The sequence below is a fragment of the Mustela nivalis genome (genome assembly GCF_964662115.1).
Source record: "Mustela nivalis genome assembly, chromosome: 3".
NCBI classification, from domain to species: Eukaryota; Metazoa; Chordata; class Mammalia; order Carnivora; family Mustelidae; genus Mustela; species Mustela nivalis.
Genome location: NC_139022.1, coordinates 69,624,095 through 69,643,883, shown reverse-complemented (window position 1 = coordinate 69,643,883; position 19,789 = coordinate 69,624,095). Strand labels below are relative to the sequence as shown.

At 35.6% G+C, this 19,789-nt stretch overlaps 1 protein-coding gene and 1 pseudogene across 8 annotated transcripts in view; both read right to left on the bottom strand.

The window, feature by feature from the left end:
- Positions 1-19,789, bottom strand: part of LOC309860848 (elongation factor 1-alpha 1 pseudogene) — a 424,877-nt pseudogene that overhangs the window by 219,780 nt on the left and 185,308 nt on the right. The window lies entirely within an intron of this gene.
- Positions 1-19,789, bottom strand: part of TMEM161B (transmembrane protein 161B) — a 67,129-nt gene that overhangs the window by 37,549 nt on the left and 9,791 nt on the right. For 4 of the 7 annotated variants that reach the window (XM_082724378.1, XM_082724373.1, XM_082724376.1 and 1 more), the window contains exon 2: positions 8,292-8,395. The exons of 1 other annotated variant lie outside the window; for it this stretch is intronic. In XM_082724378.1, the coding sequence (XP_082580504.1) occupies positions 8,292-8,395 (104 nt within the window). Of the gene's footprint in view, positions 1-3,436; positions 3,455-8,291; positions 8,396-19,789 lie in introns of those variants that run through there. 2 more of the 7 variants (XM_082724377.1, XM_082724375.1) reach the window with 2 other exon arrangements.

Here is a 19,789-nt window from a genome sequence, read left to right as displayed (position 1 = left end):
TAAAAAATGACCAAAAAAAAAAAAGAATCACAAATTTGGATACTACACAAAATTGGAAACTACACAAAAGAACCAAACAAATGGTGAAAATGAGAGACAAGACTTAAACTGTAGGTTAGGAAAATCCCTCTGAGATGACATTTACCCAGCAACCTAAAGGTTGAGAAGAATGGAGGGGAACAGCATTCCAGGCAGAGAAGAGCATGTCCAAAAGCACAAAGGCATGAAAGAACACAGAACACTGCAGTAACCAAAAGGCCAAAGAGGCAGTTGTAGCACATGCAAAGAGAAATGTATGAGGGAGGCTGAAGAGATAAAAAGTAACAGATCATGCAAAGCCTCCTCTGTCACAGTATGGAGTTTAGATTTTATGTTAAAATAATGGTCTCAAAACAGGAGAGAGCAATAACTTTATCTGCCTTTTAGATCTCTTTGCTACTCTGTGAATTAGAAGCAGGCAAGAGAAAGATATGTATTTTGGACATTGAGTCAACAGGTCTTGCTAATGGACTAAAAGGAGGAAGTAGGGAAAAAAAGAATGAAGGGTATCTACCCTTTTGATTTGAAGAAGATGGTAGTACATATTCTGAGATGGAGCAGAATAGGAAGAACCACTAATTTAAATATGCTGAGTTGTTAAGTATCTATGAGACATCATGTGAAAACATCAAGAGGACAACTATTTATTGGAATCTAGAGCTCAGAGATAACTTAGGGTCATTAGGTAATTGTGGTATTTATGGAATCAATAACATCACCTAAGGGGAAAATAAAACATGGCAGAAGTCTAACAGTTAATAAGGAAGTGAAAAGTAGAGGCACCCGGGCAGCTTTGTCGGTTAAGCAGCTGCCTTTAGCTCAGGTCATGATCCCAGGGTCCTGGGATCAAGTCCTGCATCAAGCTCCCTGCTCAGTGGACAGCCTGCTTCTCCCTCTCCCTCTGCCTCCCACCCCAACTTGTGCTCACTCTATCTCAAATAAATAAAATCTTCAAAAAAAAAAAAAAAAAAGGGAAGTGAAAAGTAGAGTTCATGAAGACAATTCATGTGACAAAAGTTGCTATATAGAAAAAAGGGAAATAGGCCAAAACTAAGAAATGAACATGGAAGGGGCTTCGTGTTTTAAGGCAGAAGGGAGGCAGGCCTATGACTCTTCTTTATATATTGTTACTTTTAATAAGAGATCTTAAAAAAAAAAAAAATTATGTGTGTGTGTGTGTGTGCTAACAGGAATAATCCAAAGGAAGTGAAGCAATTAATGACAAGGAAGAAAGGAAGCAATACGTGAAAGTTAAGAGGAAAAGAGGGATAGTGCACAAATGCAGTAACTGGGTCCTGAGAGACAGGATACCACCTCCTCAAGCCAAAATTAAAATTTACAAACTTTTTTTTTTTTTAAATAAAGATGGATTGCACATGTAACTAGGGCTGTGGGTTTGGTGGTGAGAAATTGATTGTGGGGCTCTGGTTTCAAGAGCTGAGCCTGAGGCAGGCATACGCAGAATTTGAGGAGAAAGGTTTAGAGTTGAAAGCTGCCTGAGACGTGGAGCAGACAAAGACTGGCAGGCAGCATGGAATAGCTAAGGTCTGAAAGTTCAAAGTAAAACTTAGAAGTACAGTTGCACAGTTTTCTTTAACAGACAGTGCTTCATACATAGCTGGATTCCATACCATGTGCTTCCCATGTTCTAGACACTTTAAGCTCTGGTCTCAGTTTTTAGCCTTTCCTTTTGCTATTTGGTATGTCTATTTCAGCAAAATAACTTGCAACGTGCTTATAACTGCTGCACCATGCCTTTCTAATATGGGCTTGGAAGACATAGGAAAGCTAATTAGCTTTAGAGTCTATGTAGCAGTTAATAAGAATGGTTACAAAAATACAATTAGAGAAACATGTTTTGTGTTAATGTTACAAAATTGCACATACAATATCATTACAACCATGAACAGAACATTACAACCTATGAACAGAAAAGATTAGAAGGAAATACTACAAAATGTACACAGTGATTATCTTTAGCTGATGAGAATATAGTTCATTACCTCTTATTTTTCCTTCTCATCAATTTATTATCTTTTTCTATATCACAGGCATATATTGTTTGAAATAGAGAAAAAAAATTTTAAATAAAAAGTATTAAGAGGATCTCACTAAAAAACTGAACTTCTTATATTTAAGTTAAATGCATTAATATCAGGGTATTTTATGACATATACCTGGCTATTCAGTGGCTTTGTTCACCTATGTTCAAATTGTCAGCAGTGTCTCAGATAATAAAGCCAACCTGATATTCCACTTCACTAAATCACTGAAATAATTTTTTACTACTTTTCTTATATAAGCCTCTTACATAAAATACCATCAGACTATAACTTTTCTTACTAAAGTTCAATAGCACTGAAAATATAGGTATCAGAAAATACAGAATGCATTGATCCAGACTCTTCAAAAAAAAAAAATAAATAAACCAAATTAAAAATGTCATTTAAAGCAAACCACTTTAAAATTTTTCAAAAGTAAAACTTTCAGAAATTTACAATGGAAATCTAAACATGAACAAGTAGAGAAAAGCTTAGTACTGAGAGCAAGCTAAAAAGATCTTAATACATAATTAATTACACAAAACTATTTCAAAACATGTCACTATAGATACTTCCTTTTTTATTATTTTTTTTATTTTTTACTTTTTTGTTATTTCAGTTAGCTAGCATATAGTACATCACGAGTTTTTGATGTAATAGTGTTCAATGAACTATAGATATTCTCAGTCTTCATTCTAAGTCTCAGTAATTATAACAAGTGAAAAAAAAATTAAACAAATACCACTTAAAACCTAGAAACCTTTCAGCACATGTAACTAAAATATCAGTATACATACACACTCTCGTTATTTACTGGAAGCTTTACTAGAACAGCATGGCATTCTGGAACTAGATGGAAGTTAAGAGGACTAAAGGCAAGGAGAGCAAGGACTCAGGCATTCCGTAAGGGTGGTAGCTGACAATTTAAACTTTCCCTTGGGTCTTAGGTCCCACCTACTGTGCATTTGAATAGTAGGTTTCTCTCACCAAAGGGAACTTGCAGATTCTTGGATCAGGCAACATGCAAAAAGAGGCAAAAAGAATTAGAGCAACTGAATATGAAGGTGTTGCACGCCATTTACTCAATATAGGATGAGACAAAATCAGAATAAATCCAGCCATAACATGTTTCCAGTGAGGAACATATGATAAGAAGTAGCAGATCAAAGTGAGAGCCTCGGGAGATAAAGGGGGTAAAGAAGAATGCAGGTTTAAGCTAAACAATCAATGAAATGGAAAGCAGGTCAGCAAAGAAGCTAGTACAGGGGAGAAAAAAGAAAAAAAAAAAGCAAAATCCTACTTCCTCATGCAAAACCCACTATTCAAATGTACAAAGAATGTAACCTATCACTTACCTCTCCATGAAAAGAGGGGCCAAGCAAACTTCAAAACAAAAAGTAACTTTAATTACAATAGAAAGTAGAGAATTCTTTGGCTACTATACAGTGGTATGCTGGACATGATAAAAAAAAAAATCTCTGGATGATCTGAGCAACTGTTAGAAGTGTTCTTTATGTTAGGGACAGCAGTTTACACTAAAGGTACAAAGGAAAAAAACTCCCCATAGTTTTTCCTCCCTTTGGGAAAGAGGGAGGAATGGAACAGTGAGAGCAGCAGACTCCTCACAGTTGATTTTCAAGGTTAGTAATAGATGCTCACAGGTTACAGAAGAAGAGATTTTTGTTACCTAAATTCTTGTTAAAGCAGAATCCCATCAATGAACTCTGACAGTCACATAAAAAGGCATGTAAAAAAGGAGAACTAAGAACATTTTTGAGAAGAAAAATATTTTTCTAGTAAAGAAAATTGGAAGAATGGAATACAAAATATTTATTTCGTAATGTGGTATAACTTTAATTTCAAATAGTGAGGTGAGAGGTATAATTTGAACAGATGATTTTTTAAAAATTCAACTTCACACTAAGCACATCTGTGGTCATCAAACTCAATGTTGAGGTGCCTTTTCATTCAAAATAAAAGGTGGCTATGCAGTCATAGAAAAGCCAGAATACAATAAGCAAAGACAAATTATACACCAACTACATATAACCTGAAGGACAGCTTATACACGGCTAAGTACCACTAGGAACAGAGGTAGAAAAAAAAATCTTAAATAAATTACTCTGTTAACTGCCAAAAGAAGTCACAGTAATTGTAGAAAAGTTCACCACCACCAAATTCCAAACTCTGTTTAAGTACATCAGTTCCAGGACAGTATCTAGAGATGATGAGCAGCCATACGTTAAATAAATACTACACTGTGAACTGAACTTCATGATAAGAAGCCTAGATCTGTTTCATTTACTCACGAATACGAGTAAAGTTAAAACTTGTTTTCTCGGGGCGTCTGGGTGGCTCAGTGGGTTAAAGCCTCTGCCTTTGGCTCAGGTCATGATCCCAGGGTCCTGGGATTGAGCCCCTCGTTGCCTCTCTGCTCAGCAGGGAGCCTGCTTCCCTTCCTCTCTCTGACTGCCTCTCTGCCTACTTGTGTGATCTCTGTCAAATAAATAAAAAATCTTAAAAAACAAAAAACCTTTAATAAAATAAATAAATAAAATGCCCAGTAGAGGGACGCCTGGGGATTCAGTAAGTTAAATGTCTGCCTTCAGCTCAGGTCATGATCCCAGGGTCCTGGGATTGAGCCCCTCAGCGGAGAGCCTGCTTCCCCCTTTCTCTCTGCCTGCCTCTCTACCTACCTGTGATCTCTGTCAAATAAATAAAATCTTAAAAAAAAAAAAAAAAAACACCTTGTTTTCTCATCTATAAACACACCACCTGCAGCAGAGAAGGACCAGACAGCAATCTTGCTTTTACTTCCTAGGTACAATGACAACTGAATTCCCAGATTCCCTTGCACTGTGGCCTGGAGTCACAGAGCCCCAGTCTATGCAATGTAGGCAGAACTGATAGATCGATTTCTAAGCTTGGCCCCTTGAATCACCTGAAAGATCCACAGTCTACTTCCTTTAGCTGCCAAGTGACACAGCATCTGTAACACAAGATTCCAAGGTAGCAGGAAGAACAAAAGAGCCAACAAGTCTGAAAAAGCGTAGACTCCCTAAGTCACCACTTTAAGAACAGCTGAATCCTTAAAATATCATTTCATGAAGAATCTACCTGGAGAGCTGCCCAATCCCTTCCTGAATCTCCCATCTGACCCTAATTCCCACCTGGGCAAATGGAATGAGAAACTAAATTCAGACACTGAGATTTCTGAGGCCTTAACATATCCCGAACACATCCCCTCTCCTATCTAGTTCAGTGTACAGATCCAAATGGGATAACAGACATAAAAATTTTTATCAGTATTAAGTTTTATAATAGTGTAAAAGCAATATTAACTAAGCCACGTTAACAACTAGTTTAAAAAAAAACTAGAGATATACAACACTAATAGCAATATATATTACTTAACAAGAGCTAGGAAACTAGTTGATTTTTTTATATTAAAAATCAACAAGCTGCTGGGGTGCCTGGATGGCTCAGTCACTGGGCATCTGCCTTCAGCTCAGGTCATGATTCCAGGGTCCTGGGATCGAGCCCCGCATCAGGCTCCCCGCTCAGTGGAGAGCCTGCTTCCCCCTCTCCCACTCCCTCTGCTTATATTCCCTTTCTCGCGGTGTCTCTATCAAATAAATAAATAAAATCTTTTTAAAAAATAAATAAATAAAAAATAAATCAACAAAAAAGCAAAACTGTTTATTCCTTCAAGGTATGACTTCTTCAAGTAAATGGTGGGAGGCTTACTCATTAAGTAAACATAATAAAATCCAATGGCACTTTAAACCTTCCATTCCAAAAAGACACAGACTGATGAGAGACATGGACATAAATTTGTGACACAAAAAGACAAGACATAACTTTTAAGAAAAATATTTATTTACAATATGAAGATGGGATACTAGTAGAACAAATATTAGGACAATAGAAACAGAACTTAAAAACATGTCTCTTCTGTCATACTCATGATTAAGCTATCATGGAATCTACACGTCTATTCACTTGAATAGTCCTATTCAATAGTTCCATTCAATATAGTCACTCCCAAGCCATAAGCCTCATCCTTTAAATTCCTTTAGACATTTTACAGACGATAAAGAACGCCCTCAGATCTTTCTCTTTCTTAAACTCAACAGCATCATATGATTTAAAACGCAAGTGGTCATTTCTGATCAATATTTTCACAAGAGCAATTTAGAAGGCATTTTACATTTTATTAATATTAAAACAGTATAATTTTGTAACATAAAAGGGTGATATAACAATAATTATGCCAAAAGGGTAAAATCAATGATCATATTCAACAGGTTGGCAACAACATTTAGCAATTTGACTTCATGACCTAAAAATTTCAGGATTAACATTAAAGAAAGACAGATGATCTTAAAAAAAAAAAAAACGAAAACGAAAAATGAAATTAATTATGGCAGAAAAGTTAACTATTACTAGAAAATCCTGATTGCTATCCCTAGAACCTGATTTGGAATTAGAAACAGCACTAATTAACACTAAAGTTAATCTGTTCACAAAAACAAATCAGGATCAAAAAAATTTACCAAATTCATGTTTATATTTAGGGCTGAACCCCCCCTCAAATTAGTATTATGTATATTTACTAAACAGTCTTATCAAAAAAGTAAAGATCTTAATTATAATATGTAATTCCAATATTATCAAAGAGAAAAGAATTCAGTTTTCAATCTCTGCCATTTTAGTTTTTACTGGTGAATTTAAGTTTTATAAACAAATGGAAAGCAGATAATGTAAGAAAACGGAAATTAAAACAAGTCTGCCCAGATCTTTAGAGCCAGTAAGAGATATGGAAGTCTCACTGGAGACTCATCATAGAGTCTATAAACATGAAATTCTTGGTAGAAAACAAGTTATTACCTTAACACATTTTTTATCTAGTTCATTAATTCAGATTCCATTTATTTAGAATGAATGATAATTTGCCTGGCTGATATTTATCTTTTCATGATTTATTTAATCAGCAAAAAAGTAAACAAGACTACATATAGGGCATAGGGGTACACAGTTAAAAACTAGTTGTAGGTGACTGATTTTTCTCTTATAACTCTTGATAGAGGCTTTCACCTTCACTGAAACTTTAGTCATTATTTATTTTGCTAATAAAAGATGTTTTTAAGCAGCTGTTTTTTCTTATTCTGTGTGTATGTGTCTGTGTATTCGTGGTCAAAAAAAATTTAAGCAGTCCAAATAATATTTTTCTATATTTAAACAATATGAAAAAAGTATGAAGCATAAGAATACTAAATTAGAAAACAAATTTTAATGGAAATTTAAGCTTTGTGGATAGAATGGCCTTAAACTAATAATAAAGGCTTATTATTTGTCTTGCAGTGTATGAAATCATTAGGAGAATAAGAGCTATCCATTGTTTTCTAAGTCCGAAAGGTCTAAACAAAAGAAAATGGACCTACAAATTAGTAAACAGAATTTGGTTATTTACTGGGATGAATAATTAGAATAAAACTATAGACATGGTACCAAATCTGCAACTTCCCTTTCATAATTGCATAGGATTTTGAGAAGTAGTTCTATATGCAATTTTCCTGCATTTATGTCATAGCCCCTAAATTCAACATCTTTACTTTCAATTTTATTATTTTATTGCACAAATATCAGCAAGGAAACTTAGTTCCTTTGTGGAGGGACTGGGAATAGTAGTAAGCTTATAGTGCAGTAGACACAATTAAAACCATAAAAAGTAACTTTGCTCTCTCCTTGTCAAGTTAAAGTTTAAAATTCTTTGCAGCAGAACAAAGAATCCCTAATTCTTATAATAAAGTCTCAACTGAGTCACCAATAGTAGAACACATACTCTCGGTCATTTTTTCCAGCAACAGTGAAAATACTTAAACACTTCAATTTATAGTCTCATCCTCCTGCTGGCCAATGTTTTAAGAAGGTAAACTACAGAAAAGTTATTTGGTATTTTCATTGGCCATGGACAAAAGTGGACAGGAGGAAGGAGTGAATTCTTCATCATGATCCAATTACCTCTACACTAAAAAAATAAAGTATCAATATCTCAAGTAAGAAAAAGAAGGAAGCTAAATTATTCTCATAACGTTCCTTTTGTCATGTTTTTAAAAAAATAGGAATTCATACTTAATTGAACTTACTTCTGGCAAGTCAATCAGCCTGAGATTTGAAAGTGACACAATCAGCCTATCTTTGCCTTACCTGCCATTACAGAGTAGCCACCGGGCAAGAGAATAGTGAGGTATAATCTTCTGCATGACACTGGCCATCACCATGGTAACGACCAGCTGTATACCTATCACACCCTGTATAAAACAAACAAACAAAACAAGTTTAACAAAGAATGAATTTAAATTTGAGGACAGTGGTGGAAACCTTTCTATACATTCTGAAAATTATACCTTAAAAAAACATGAGTTTACTAATAAAATACATATTATTCTGGCATTTAAACATTCAAGACCACATGTTTAAACTCAAGACATCTAATCTCATAATCCTGTACAAATTACCCAAGGATAACATCTATGTTAATACAAGTTAAATGAGTTAGCATGCACATTTAAAATTAATTTCCAAGAAACTTTTCTCCATTATTTAAGGGTATCAAAATGAAGTGAAAGTAGTGACTGTTTTCATCTTTCTCCAAACTTACTCTATTCAACACATTTAAAACACTAGTTTGGCAAGCTTTAAAAGGAGTATGCCCTACCTTTTACTTCTAAGTTGGTACTGACAATTAAATGAATAAGCAAATGATTAAAGAACATTAACTATAGTAAATATGATGACAGAATCGGCCTGAAAGTCATTAGGAAAAAAAAAAAATTCACTCATGATGTCATCACCAACTTCTAATGGATAGGCCTTCAACAATGTACAAAATCCTCCTTAGTTTACTTTCATTAATCCCTGCCTGTTCTCAACTAGCTAACTCAAAACCTTCTGCCCACTCCTTATACCTCCAATCTCCCTCAATCTTCTAACTCTCCACTCAGTAGAGGACATCTTGAACTTCACAAAGAAAGTATGTATCACTGGGGCACATGGGTGGTTCAGTCAGGGAAGCATCAGACTCTTGATTTCATCTCAGGTCATGATCTCAAGGTTGTGAGATCGAGCCCCAGGTGGGGCTCCCTGCTGAGCAGGGAGTCTATCCAAGATTCTCTCTTCCCCTCTGATCCTCCCACCCCACTCTCAAATAATCAATGAAAGAAAGAAAGAAAGAAAGAAAGAAAGAAAGAAAGAAAGAAAGAAAGAAAGAAAGAAAACACCATCAAATGGGAACTCTCACTTGCTACCAACAAGCTCACAATCACTTGTATCTGCACCCATCTTTTCCTGCACCCTCTAGAAATAATGGAACATCTTCTACACAAATCCCTGCATCTGTGCTTCAGAGTCTATCCTCTTGATTTTCAGGAACCTCAATTACTGAATAGTTTACTTAATATATTTTCTTTAATCTCTTCTGTATCTGAATCCTTCCTACCAGCATTGTAGCATCTGTATGTCTCTCTCATCTTTCTGCAATAAAACAGTAATTTTCCCTCATTCTATAGCCCTCTTCCTTCATACTCACAGCTACTTGACAAAAGACTTGTTTTCACTATTTCTATGTTCTTATGCCACCACACAGTTCCTATTTGACTTGTGCTTCAGCCCATTCCACTGAAACATCTACCATCAAGATCACTTCATCTTGCAAAATTACCTTTCCTTATTTTAAATCACAGCAGTATCCCACAACATCTACAACATGCCTTACTTTACTCACAGCATGACAAACAATTCTTCATACTCCTCTTTGCTAGCTCTTCCCTCTATCCAAGCAGTCCAAAAATAAAGTTGAATTCCTACCTCAAACCTATTAAACCAAAAAAGTCCATAGAAAATATAAAAGTGTTTAAAAAGCAGTACAGTATACAGGCTTAAGAACACGGATTCTAGCTGCCTGGGAAAAATCAGCTATCTACGACTTGCATGACTTTTCACAAGTTACTTAAACATTTTGTACTTCTATTATGTCTCCTATAAAATAAAGCTACTAATTCAACCTACCTAACGTGGTTAGGGATTATGCCTAACACAGAGTAAACTCAATATGTATTAGTACTTTTTGTTGTTAATGTCATTGTTATTACTACTATTGTAGGATAACTCTTTTAAAGTTTTTGTTTTAATTCTATAAGACAACTTTTTAAATTTCAAGACAGAGAATAAATATCATAAAATGACAAGTCTCCTAAGTAATAAAAAAAACCAAGAAGTAAGTTGAAAAAAATCACACTTCATTAATTATAACAAACTGTTCAACTGACTGTTCATCACTGTAATAAATGTACTACTGTGGAGTGAACCAGTGATGGGGGGAAATCATGGTGGGGGGTGGTTAAACATGTACAAGGAAAGGGTATACAGGAACTCTCTTGTACTTTCTATTAATTTTGCTGTGAACCAAAAACTGCTTTATTAATTAAAAAAATCAAATTTCTGTAATAGAGAATAGTATCATGTCAAATGACTAACTGGGAAAGGCATTTGTAACTCACATCACAAAGGGATTACTTCCTTATATTATAAATAGAGTTCTCATGAATCAACTACAGTAGTCCCCCCTCCCACTCCGACCCACCCACCCCCCATTCTGCAGATGTTCCAAGACCCCCTTTGAATATCTAAAACCTTGGATAGTATCAAATCCTATATACACAATGTTTTTTTTTTTTCCTTTAAGCTTTTTCTTTTAAAAAAAATTAAACTTAATTAATATATAATGTAGTCTTGGTTTCAGAGGTAGTTTAGTGAGTCATCGGTCTTATATAACACCCAGTGCTCATCACATCACATGTCCTCCTTAATGTCCACCACCCTCCCCTCCAGCAACCCTCAGTTTGTTTCCTATGATTAAGTCTCTTATGGTTTGTCTCCCTCTCTAATTTTGTCTTTATTTTTCTTCTCTTCCCCTATGCTGCTGTTTTTTCTTAAATTCCACAAGTGAGATCATGTAATTGTCTTTCTGGCTGACGTATTTCGCTTAGCATAATACCCTCTAGTTCCATCCATGTCATTGCAAATGGCAAGATCTGATTTTTTTTGAAGGCTGAGTAGTATTCCATTGTACGTATATGTTACATCTTCTTTAACCATTCATCTGTTGATGTACATCTGGGCTCTTTCCATAGTTTGGCTACTGTGGACATTGCTGCTATAAACACTGGGGTGTACATGCTCCTTCGGATCACTACATTTATATCTTTGGGGTAAATATCCAGTAGTGTGATTGCTGGGTCGTACGGCAGCTCTATTTTCAACTTTCTGAGGAACCTCCATACTGTTTTCCACAGTGTGTGCACCAGCTTACATTCCCACCAACAGTGTAAATGGGGAATCCTTCTTCCACATCCTCACCAACTACTGTTGTTTCCTGACTTGTTAATTTTAACTATTGTGACTGGCGCAAGGTGGTATCTCATTGTGATTTTGATTTGTATTTCCTTCATGCTAAATGATGTTGAACATTTTCTCACACACAGTGTTTTTTTCAATACATACATACCTACAATAAAGTTTAATTTATAAATTAGGTTCAATAAGAGATAAAGAATTGTTAATAACAAAAAAGAACAATTAAAATGACATACTGTAACATAAGTTAAATGAATGTGTTTTCTGTCAGAAGAGATCTTATTATTCTATAGTTATCCTATGTGATTAGATGAAATGAGATGAATGTCCCAGGCATTGTGATACAGTATTAGGTTACTACTGACCTTCTGTTGGTATGTCAGAAGGAGAACCATCTGCTTCCAGACCATGGTTGACAGCAGGTAACTGAAACCAAGGAAAGGAAAACCCAGGATGGTAGGCTGGGAGAGGGGGATGGCGGGTAACTACTGTACTAATTAAAAAATGAGGAAAAAACATGAACAGATAGTTCTCCAAAAAAAAAAAAAAATGTAAAAATGGCTCTTAAACAGGACTGCTTTTAAAATGCTTCTGAAACCTGCCTCAACCCTGGTTTTTACTGTGGATATTTTACTACCTTAAATTCTACCAACTGGGTTAAAGTTCAGACCACTTTTATATTCACCTAACATCAAAGGTTACATTTTTACCTTTCTACTTTCACATTTCCTATCACTTGAATTTACTATCCTATTTTCTGTGTAGTTTGTGATAGAAGTTCTGCGATCTCCATACAATGAATGCCATTACAAAGAACTCTTTCAGGCAGAACAAGGCCAAGAAATATATTAACGAGTATGTCAGAAGGTTGGTCTATTTGAGATTATATACGTAAAAGCAGAAAATAAGTTTTTAGTCAGGAAAGTTTTGTGGACAAAGTGAATCTCAGTCTAGTCTTTAAAGCAATATGTGATAGTATCACAGAATCTTCAAGGTCATTTTGTATAATCTCTCACCAACATATACACCAGTTTATTAGAGTGTAAGCTCCTTAATATCAGAAATCATATCTTAGTCATATCTAATAAATGTTACAGGCATTAAATAGCATTTCAGAAAGACCAATATGGAAAATATATATATGATGGAATGTGATGAACTGGGGAAGAAAAGAGATTTTGTTCAACTCTCTCCTCTTATTCCCAATCACCAAGCATGATACCACTGATAGACACAGTATGGAAGATGTAAATCACATGAAGGTAAAAAACAAAAATCAGCAAATGGTTTGATTAAAATTAGGAGCATCAACTAGGTTTTTACAATGACCCAGACCAGATATAACGAACCTTTAAATTACAGCGGTTATCGGGTGCCTGGGTGGCTCAGTCAGTGAAGTGTCTGTCTTCAGCTCAGGTCATGATCCCAGAGTCCTGGGATAGAGCCCACATTGGGCATCCTGCTCAGTGGGGAGCTTGCTTCTTCCTTTCCCTCCCTGTACTGCTCCCAGGACCCTGGGATCATGACCTGAGCTAAAGATAGCCACTTAACCAACTGAGCCACCCAGGTGCCCCAAATATTTCTCATTTTTAATTAGTGAGAATGATGAAATAAATCTGAACATAAACAACCATATATTCCAGAACAGGAAACTATTAAAACTGCAGAGATGTAGTGAGGTTACAAAGTCCATCATGGCTGAAGACTCAAACACAGCCATATGGATCAGTGATTCAAGTAGCCTTAATGCTTTTATTAATGTATCAAAATAATAACTTGACCAAAAATATGGTTTCAGTCTAAATTCACTGCCCCAGGCCCTGATTATCTTGATAACTAGAACTGGGAAAAGTCATTTAGGAAATAGTTCTTTTTTTTTTTTTTAAACATCTTGTTTATTTATTTGACAGAGATTACAAGAAGGTAGAGAGGCAGGCAGAGAGAGGAGGAAGCAGTCTCCTTGCTGAGCAGAGAGAGAGCCCGATGCAGGGCTCATCGTGACCTGAGCCGAGGGCAGAGGCTTTAACCCACTGAGCCACCCAGGTGCCCCTAGGAAATAGCTCTTAAGCACCCAAGAAAGGTGAAACATTAGGGCAACTTAGGTTTCAACCTTTCCATATCAATTAACTTGAGGCCATGAAGAGCAAGACAGTCATTTGCCTTTAAGTCTCTAGAAGAACAATCATTTCGGACCATGGAGCTGAACGTGAACAAGCTCATTAAGCACCCATCTCAAAATAACTGCTACGCCTAATTGACCAATTACAACCAACCACAGTTCCCAAGATTAACAAAAGAGCAGAAAATTCCATGCCCTCATACTTCCTTAGTTTACCCAATAAATGCTGCCCCTCACCACAGCCTAGTTGCAGACAGTCTCTGCTCTGCTGTCCTGCCCACTGCTCTGCCTTAGGTGAATTCTTTTAGAGCCTGTGCTGCTGGCCCCCAACCAATCTGAACACCCCAAATCTGGTGGCCCTGCCAATCGACTGGAGTGCCCACATTATCTAATGACCTTCCTATTTTTTGGTCTCTTGACTGTTTACATTTTAGTGATAGCTAAACATTTTGAGATAGACTTAAGGACACTCAAATAATTTAAAGGTATTAGTTTTATTTCAACACAAAACATAAAATTCACATTTTAAGCACTTAAACAAACCATCACTGAACAATTTACAAATGAGGAAATCAGGGTTCAAACAACTAAGATCAAAGTTATAGACTTGTCCAAAACCCAGACCCTTAATTTCCAACCTAATGTTTTTTCCACTAAATCAATTCAGTGCATTTGATTAACATTTGATGAGCAACGAATTTGATGATCATTAGATCACTCACACACAATAGGGGAAATAACACAGTTCCTGCCACCAATAAGCAGCCAGGGAACCAGGAGAGTAAATGCATCATTATGATACAAAGTGATAGGCACAAGATTCTGAGAACATAGCAAAATGAGAAAGAGAGAGAGAGAGAAATTAAGGGGAAGAAAAAGCTGTGAAAGGACATTTTGGAAGGTAAAGCCCAAGTCAAAACCCAATAAACTCAGTTTGGTGAGCCACCAAAACAAAAGAATTTAATCTGAAGGCTATAGAAAACCCACTAAAGGTAGTATCATCAGATCGTTATTTAAGAAAAATCGCTCTGAATAGCATGTCAAGAATGGATGAGGGATAAGCCAGCAGCACTAGGACAGCTAAGATCAGGAAAGGAAGAGCTGTACTAAAGGCAGTAGCAGTACTATGGGTATAGTGTCTTTTACTTCTGTGCTAAGAGCTATATATCATCTGACAAATGAGTTAGGGTCTCACTCAATGCTAAAAATCATGTAAGTCCAACTCATATTACTATAGAAATTATTTATATCTATATATAATAAAAGCAAACAAAAATTTAATTTACAAGTACAGGCTGTCTGCCTAACATACGTCCAATAACCTGCTGGCTGTTATCAGCAACTTGGCAGAGCAATTTTTTGTTTCACTATTATATCCCAAATACTTAGCAAAATGACACTTAGAATAGTTCAAGGCATGTAACAGGGCATTTGATATTTGTTGAATGACTGAATGAAGGGATCACTACAGAAGAATCAGTCTTAACAGAACTTAAAATCCAAGATTATCATACTAGATAACAAAAATTATGTCAAGAAAATATTACAGAATAAAATTGCATAGTACTATGAACAAAAGTAATAAAAATTGAAAAAACTGAATATGAAAGTTTCGAACAGATGAAACCTAACATGAAAACGGAAATCAGAGATGAAGAATAAAAGAAAGGGAATTCCAAGTTAAATGACAACAAATAGGAACACAGGGTAACTGTGGGACAGTGAAAATCCTAGCTCAACCGAAGCAAACTTGAGTATCATATGGCAAAGAACTGTGAGCAATATAATGAAAACAAAATTTTACATTGCTGAGTCTTTATAATCAAGAGAGCATATTTAGCTGAGATGTTTAAAAAGATCACCTTGGAACACTTTTAAGCAGAGGTATGAGGATAAAATAATGCAAATAACATAAGAAAAAAAGAGATATAGCAATACATTCATCAATTAAAGAGAAAACCTAAGATTAAGGCAGAAGTAGTTGAAACTAGGAAAAAAAAAAAGATAAAAGTATGTCAAAAGAAAACCAATCAGATTAACTTTGAGTGTGACTGAACATGAAGGAAAACAATGGTAGAATAAAAATGAGGAATATCTCAAAGATTATTTCAGGATGTTTTAGTCAGAGTGACTGACAGACTCCTACACCCACTGGGCAGGAAAACTGTAGACTGAAGGAAACTCAAGTGGACTAACAAGTCTTAAGTAGGTCTCCCAAGGACAGCAACCTGGCTTGGTCCTCAGCTTCAGAAAACAAAAGAATACATGCTTTGCTGGTATAATCTATATGAAACTGACTAACAATAATCAGGTTGTAACAATTTTATCAACTAATTTACAGTGAAACAAACTATCAAGGAAATCAGAAGTTCAAGTTCATTAAGCGTTCCACTGGATCACTGTCTTAATGATCCTTTGGAAGTCAAATTATAAGGAGCTGCTTGGTGAGTAATAATTTACTTTTATTTTTTATTTAAAGACTTCATTTATTTACTTAGAGAGCAAACCCATGAGTGTTAAGTAGGGGAAGGGCATGGTGGGGGGCAGCAGGAAGGGAGAAAGAATCCCAAGCAGACTGCACTGAACACAAAAGCCCCAGCCTTGATCCCATGACCCCGATATCATGACCCAAGATGGAATCAAGAGTTGGACACTCAGCCAACTGAGCTGCCAGGCTCCTCAAGGTGAGTAATGAATGATTTAGACCAAAGGGTAGCACTGAGGGATAGCTCAGTCAGGCAGTGTTAAAGTTTAAATATACAGAATAGCTAGAATGTGAAATAATCTCAACCCTTAATAGTTAGTTCTGGATAAATACATTCAATTCTGGCCATCGAAACTTCTAGATTTTCAATTGATAAAGCTGCATTCCGATTTACTCTTTCCTTAAACAAAAACCTATCTAAAAGTTAGTCTATCTTTTGGTATGTAAATAGCACTGCTTTAGCTACAGTCTGATCTATCTTAGGTCTTGGAACCAATCCATATCGAAGTTCAAGGTGAATAAACAACTCTTTCACCGTATCTTTCATAATTTTATCAAACTCTTAAAGTGTAAGCCACTCCTAACTACTACCTACAAATTATGTGTGATAAAGGTATGGTAGAGGTCAATGCCTGTGTTACGGGAGCACTCCAAAAAAGCAGTGATTAAATCTAAATGGGAGCGCTGGGAAAGCTGGTTCACAGAGGTGACATATGAACTAGTCTTACAAGGTTAAAGATGTATCCCACTCTCACAGAGAAGTTAAAAAAAAAAAAAAGTTCAGATATACCCACCTATACAAAGAAAGTAAATGGCATGATCCCAAATAATGAGCAATTCCATATGCTGTAGACTTTGAAATGTATTGCACACAATGGACTTTTCTGCAGGTATTTAGAAGTAAGTCCATGATCTCAAGGCTAGAATGAACCAAGTCAAATATATTTTAGAAAGCCAAATGCCACTATGGTCTAAAATTAAAGCGAAAAGTTAAAAGTAACTGGAAGGAAAGAGGTAAATTAGAAGTCCTTTGAAATAGTCCAACACTGTAAGAGCCTAAACTAAAACAGCTTAAAAAACAAGAGCAAAACCAGGGGTGCCTGGCTGGCTCAGTCAGTAAGCTCAGTGATTGTGCAACTCCTGCATACACTGTTGTGAGTTTAAGGCCCACGTTATACACTGACCTTACTAAAAAGGGGAAAAAAAAAAAAAAGCAAAAGCAAAACCAAAAAATAAAGATTTCTAGAGAAAAAAGGGAATTAGACATAAGATTAATAATTATCTCTGCAAAGACAGTATCATCAGTAAGTAAGGCTAAAACTTAAGTAATTATGTAGAGATAAAATGGAAAAAATGAACATAATTATTTTCTGAAGAAACTGAGAAGAGGAAAATCTAATGGATATGAGAATAACTGACATACAAAAATATATAAAAAATATATCTTCATAATGGGGAAAATATACATGCTTAAGGCAAAAGGGAAGGAACAAATGTTGGGGGGTGGTGGTGAATATTCTAGAAAGAAGTGTGTGGGAATTTAATCATGTAAGAATCAGAAAAAGATGAGACCAAAGGTGTAAGCTGAAAAAACTTTGAGACCTTGTTCTACTAAAGAGAAACACAAATAGATACAGAGTTGTATTAAGTTTAAAAACTGAGTGGACAAAGTTTGAGAGACCTTGAATAACCACACCAAGGTTAGGATCTTGACAATGTGACCGGGAGATCTAGAAACTCAGGGAACAAAGGTCTGATAAACTTATACATGTTGATGACTGACAGACCCAAGCTGGTTTTTAAAATATTACTCCTAATAGGGTCTTTGACAGGACTGAGGACTGTCTAGATTTAATCGAGATGGGAAATCCTTCCATATAATGCCAATGCAGCTAAAAACAGCATAAAACAATCATGAGCAGGCAAGGAAAATCTTGCCCATAGGCCATTTCTAGAATCTCAGGGTTCATCACGTGGTCTACTCCAGCCTTTATCTGGTTTTTTAATATAGCTCCAGCCCTTATAGATAGTAAACAGGTCTGGATATAAAAAAAGGAAAACTTTGCAAAATAAATAAAATGAAAATAACAGGGTGCCTGGGTGGCTCAGTCATTGGGCATCTGCCTTCGTTCGGCTCAGGTGATTGGGATGGAGCCCTGCCTGGGGCTTCCCGCTCTGCTTCTCCCTCTGCCTCTCCCCCTGCTTGTACTCCCTCTCACTGTGTCTCTGTCAAATAAAGAAATAAAATCTTAAAAAAAAAAAAAAGAAAAAGAAAAGAAAATAACAAAAGGTTATTTAGCGCCAGCAAAGTATTAGGATAAGGTTACCTACTGATTTAATATAAATTTATTAACTGAATTATGTGAAATCATACTTAATTGTTTTGACCTACAAAATAGCAATTTCATATATTTCAAAAGAGAGAAGGTGAAATGAGAGAAAGAAAACTGTAAAACACAATTATCAACAGCTCTGATATGAATTCAAGCACATAGGTTTTCACATTTAATGGCTTACAGAATTTGTTTGGTGTGCTAGCATCACGTTTCATAGCACAAAATATGTTTTTTTAATTCTTAAAGTAAAAAGTATGAGCAGAAATTTTTGCCATTTTCCAACTCAGAATAAGAAATTTAATGTACTTTAAGGTCAAAAATCAAAAACCCTTAATAAAATGCCTTGGTAGTCCTAAATATCTTAATTAGACATACATGGTAGAAGAATGCATCAATTTGACCTAACTATATTCAGAAACAACAGCTCTAGACTTCTAACGCATTCCTTAGGGACGCCAGGATGGCTCAGCTGGTTAGGCGACTGTCTTCAGCTCAGGTCATGATCCCTGAGTCTCAAAATCAAGTCCCTCATGAGCCTTCCAGCTCCGTGGGGAGTCTGCTTCTCCCTCTGACCTCCCCTCCCATGCTCTCTTTCAAATAAATAAAAACTTTAAAAATAAATAAATAAAAGCGTTCCTTGGAATTTGATTAAATTTAGAAATAAAACTCAAGACATGTTCTGATATAAATTGATAAGGCCAAAGAGGAAGACCAACAACAAACAGGACAAAAATAAATTATTTTTTCCACAAGAATAGAGGGCATTTTAATAAATTATAACTCATTAACCATTTCAACATATTAGTGTTGAAATTAACCGTTATTTATTTTAAAAGAGAATTTTCTTGTTACAGTAGGTTGAGTGAATGATACAGTATCTCATATAAAGTAATACTAGCCAAAAATTAAAACACTGATGAAGAATGAAATATTTTTAAAGATGTTAGCAAGCCACTTCACCTCTTTCTAACACGTGCGTGTTTCATTGTAGTACTGATGAGTAACAAATAAAAGGTTCAATGGAAGAAAGGATCTTTAAACCTGATACTTTTCCTTAACTGTATTTTTTGACATTGGAGAAAATATCCTTACAGATCTATATCCAAAGCTCTTAGTCAAAATTAATAAATTTATATTTGACATTTATAAGTCATCTACTTCAGACCAATTCCCAACACCTCTTCAACATTCACTGCATTTATAAAACTTTCCTGTTAAAAAACATATGCACAACTCTGAGCAGCTTTTATCATGCTCAACCATCACCAACAATTTGAGGGTCTCTCCCCCATTGAAAATGTATTCATCTCATTTCTAAAGTCCTAAACCCACTCCCCAGAGAGTACCTAAC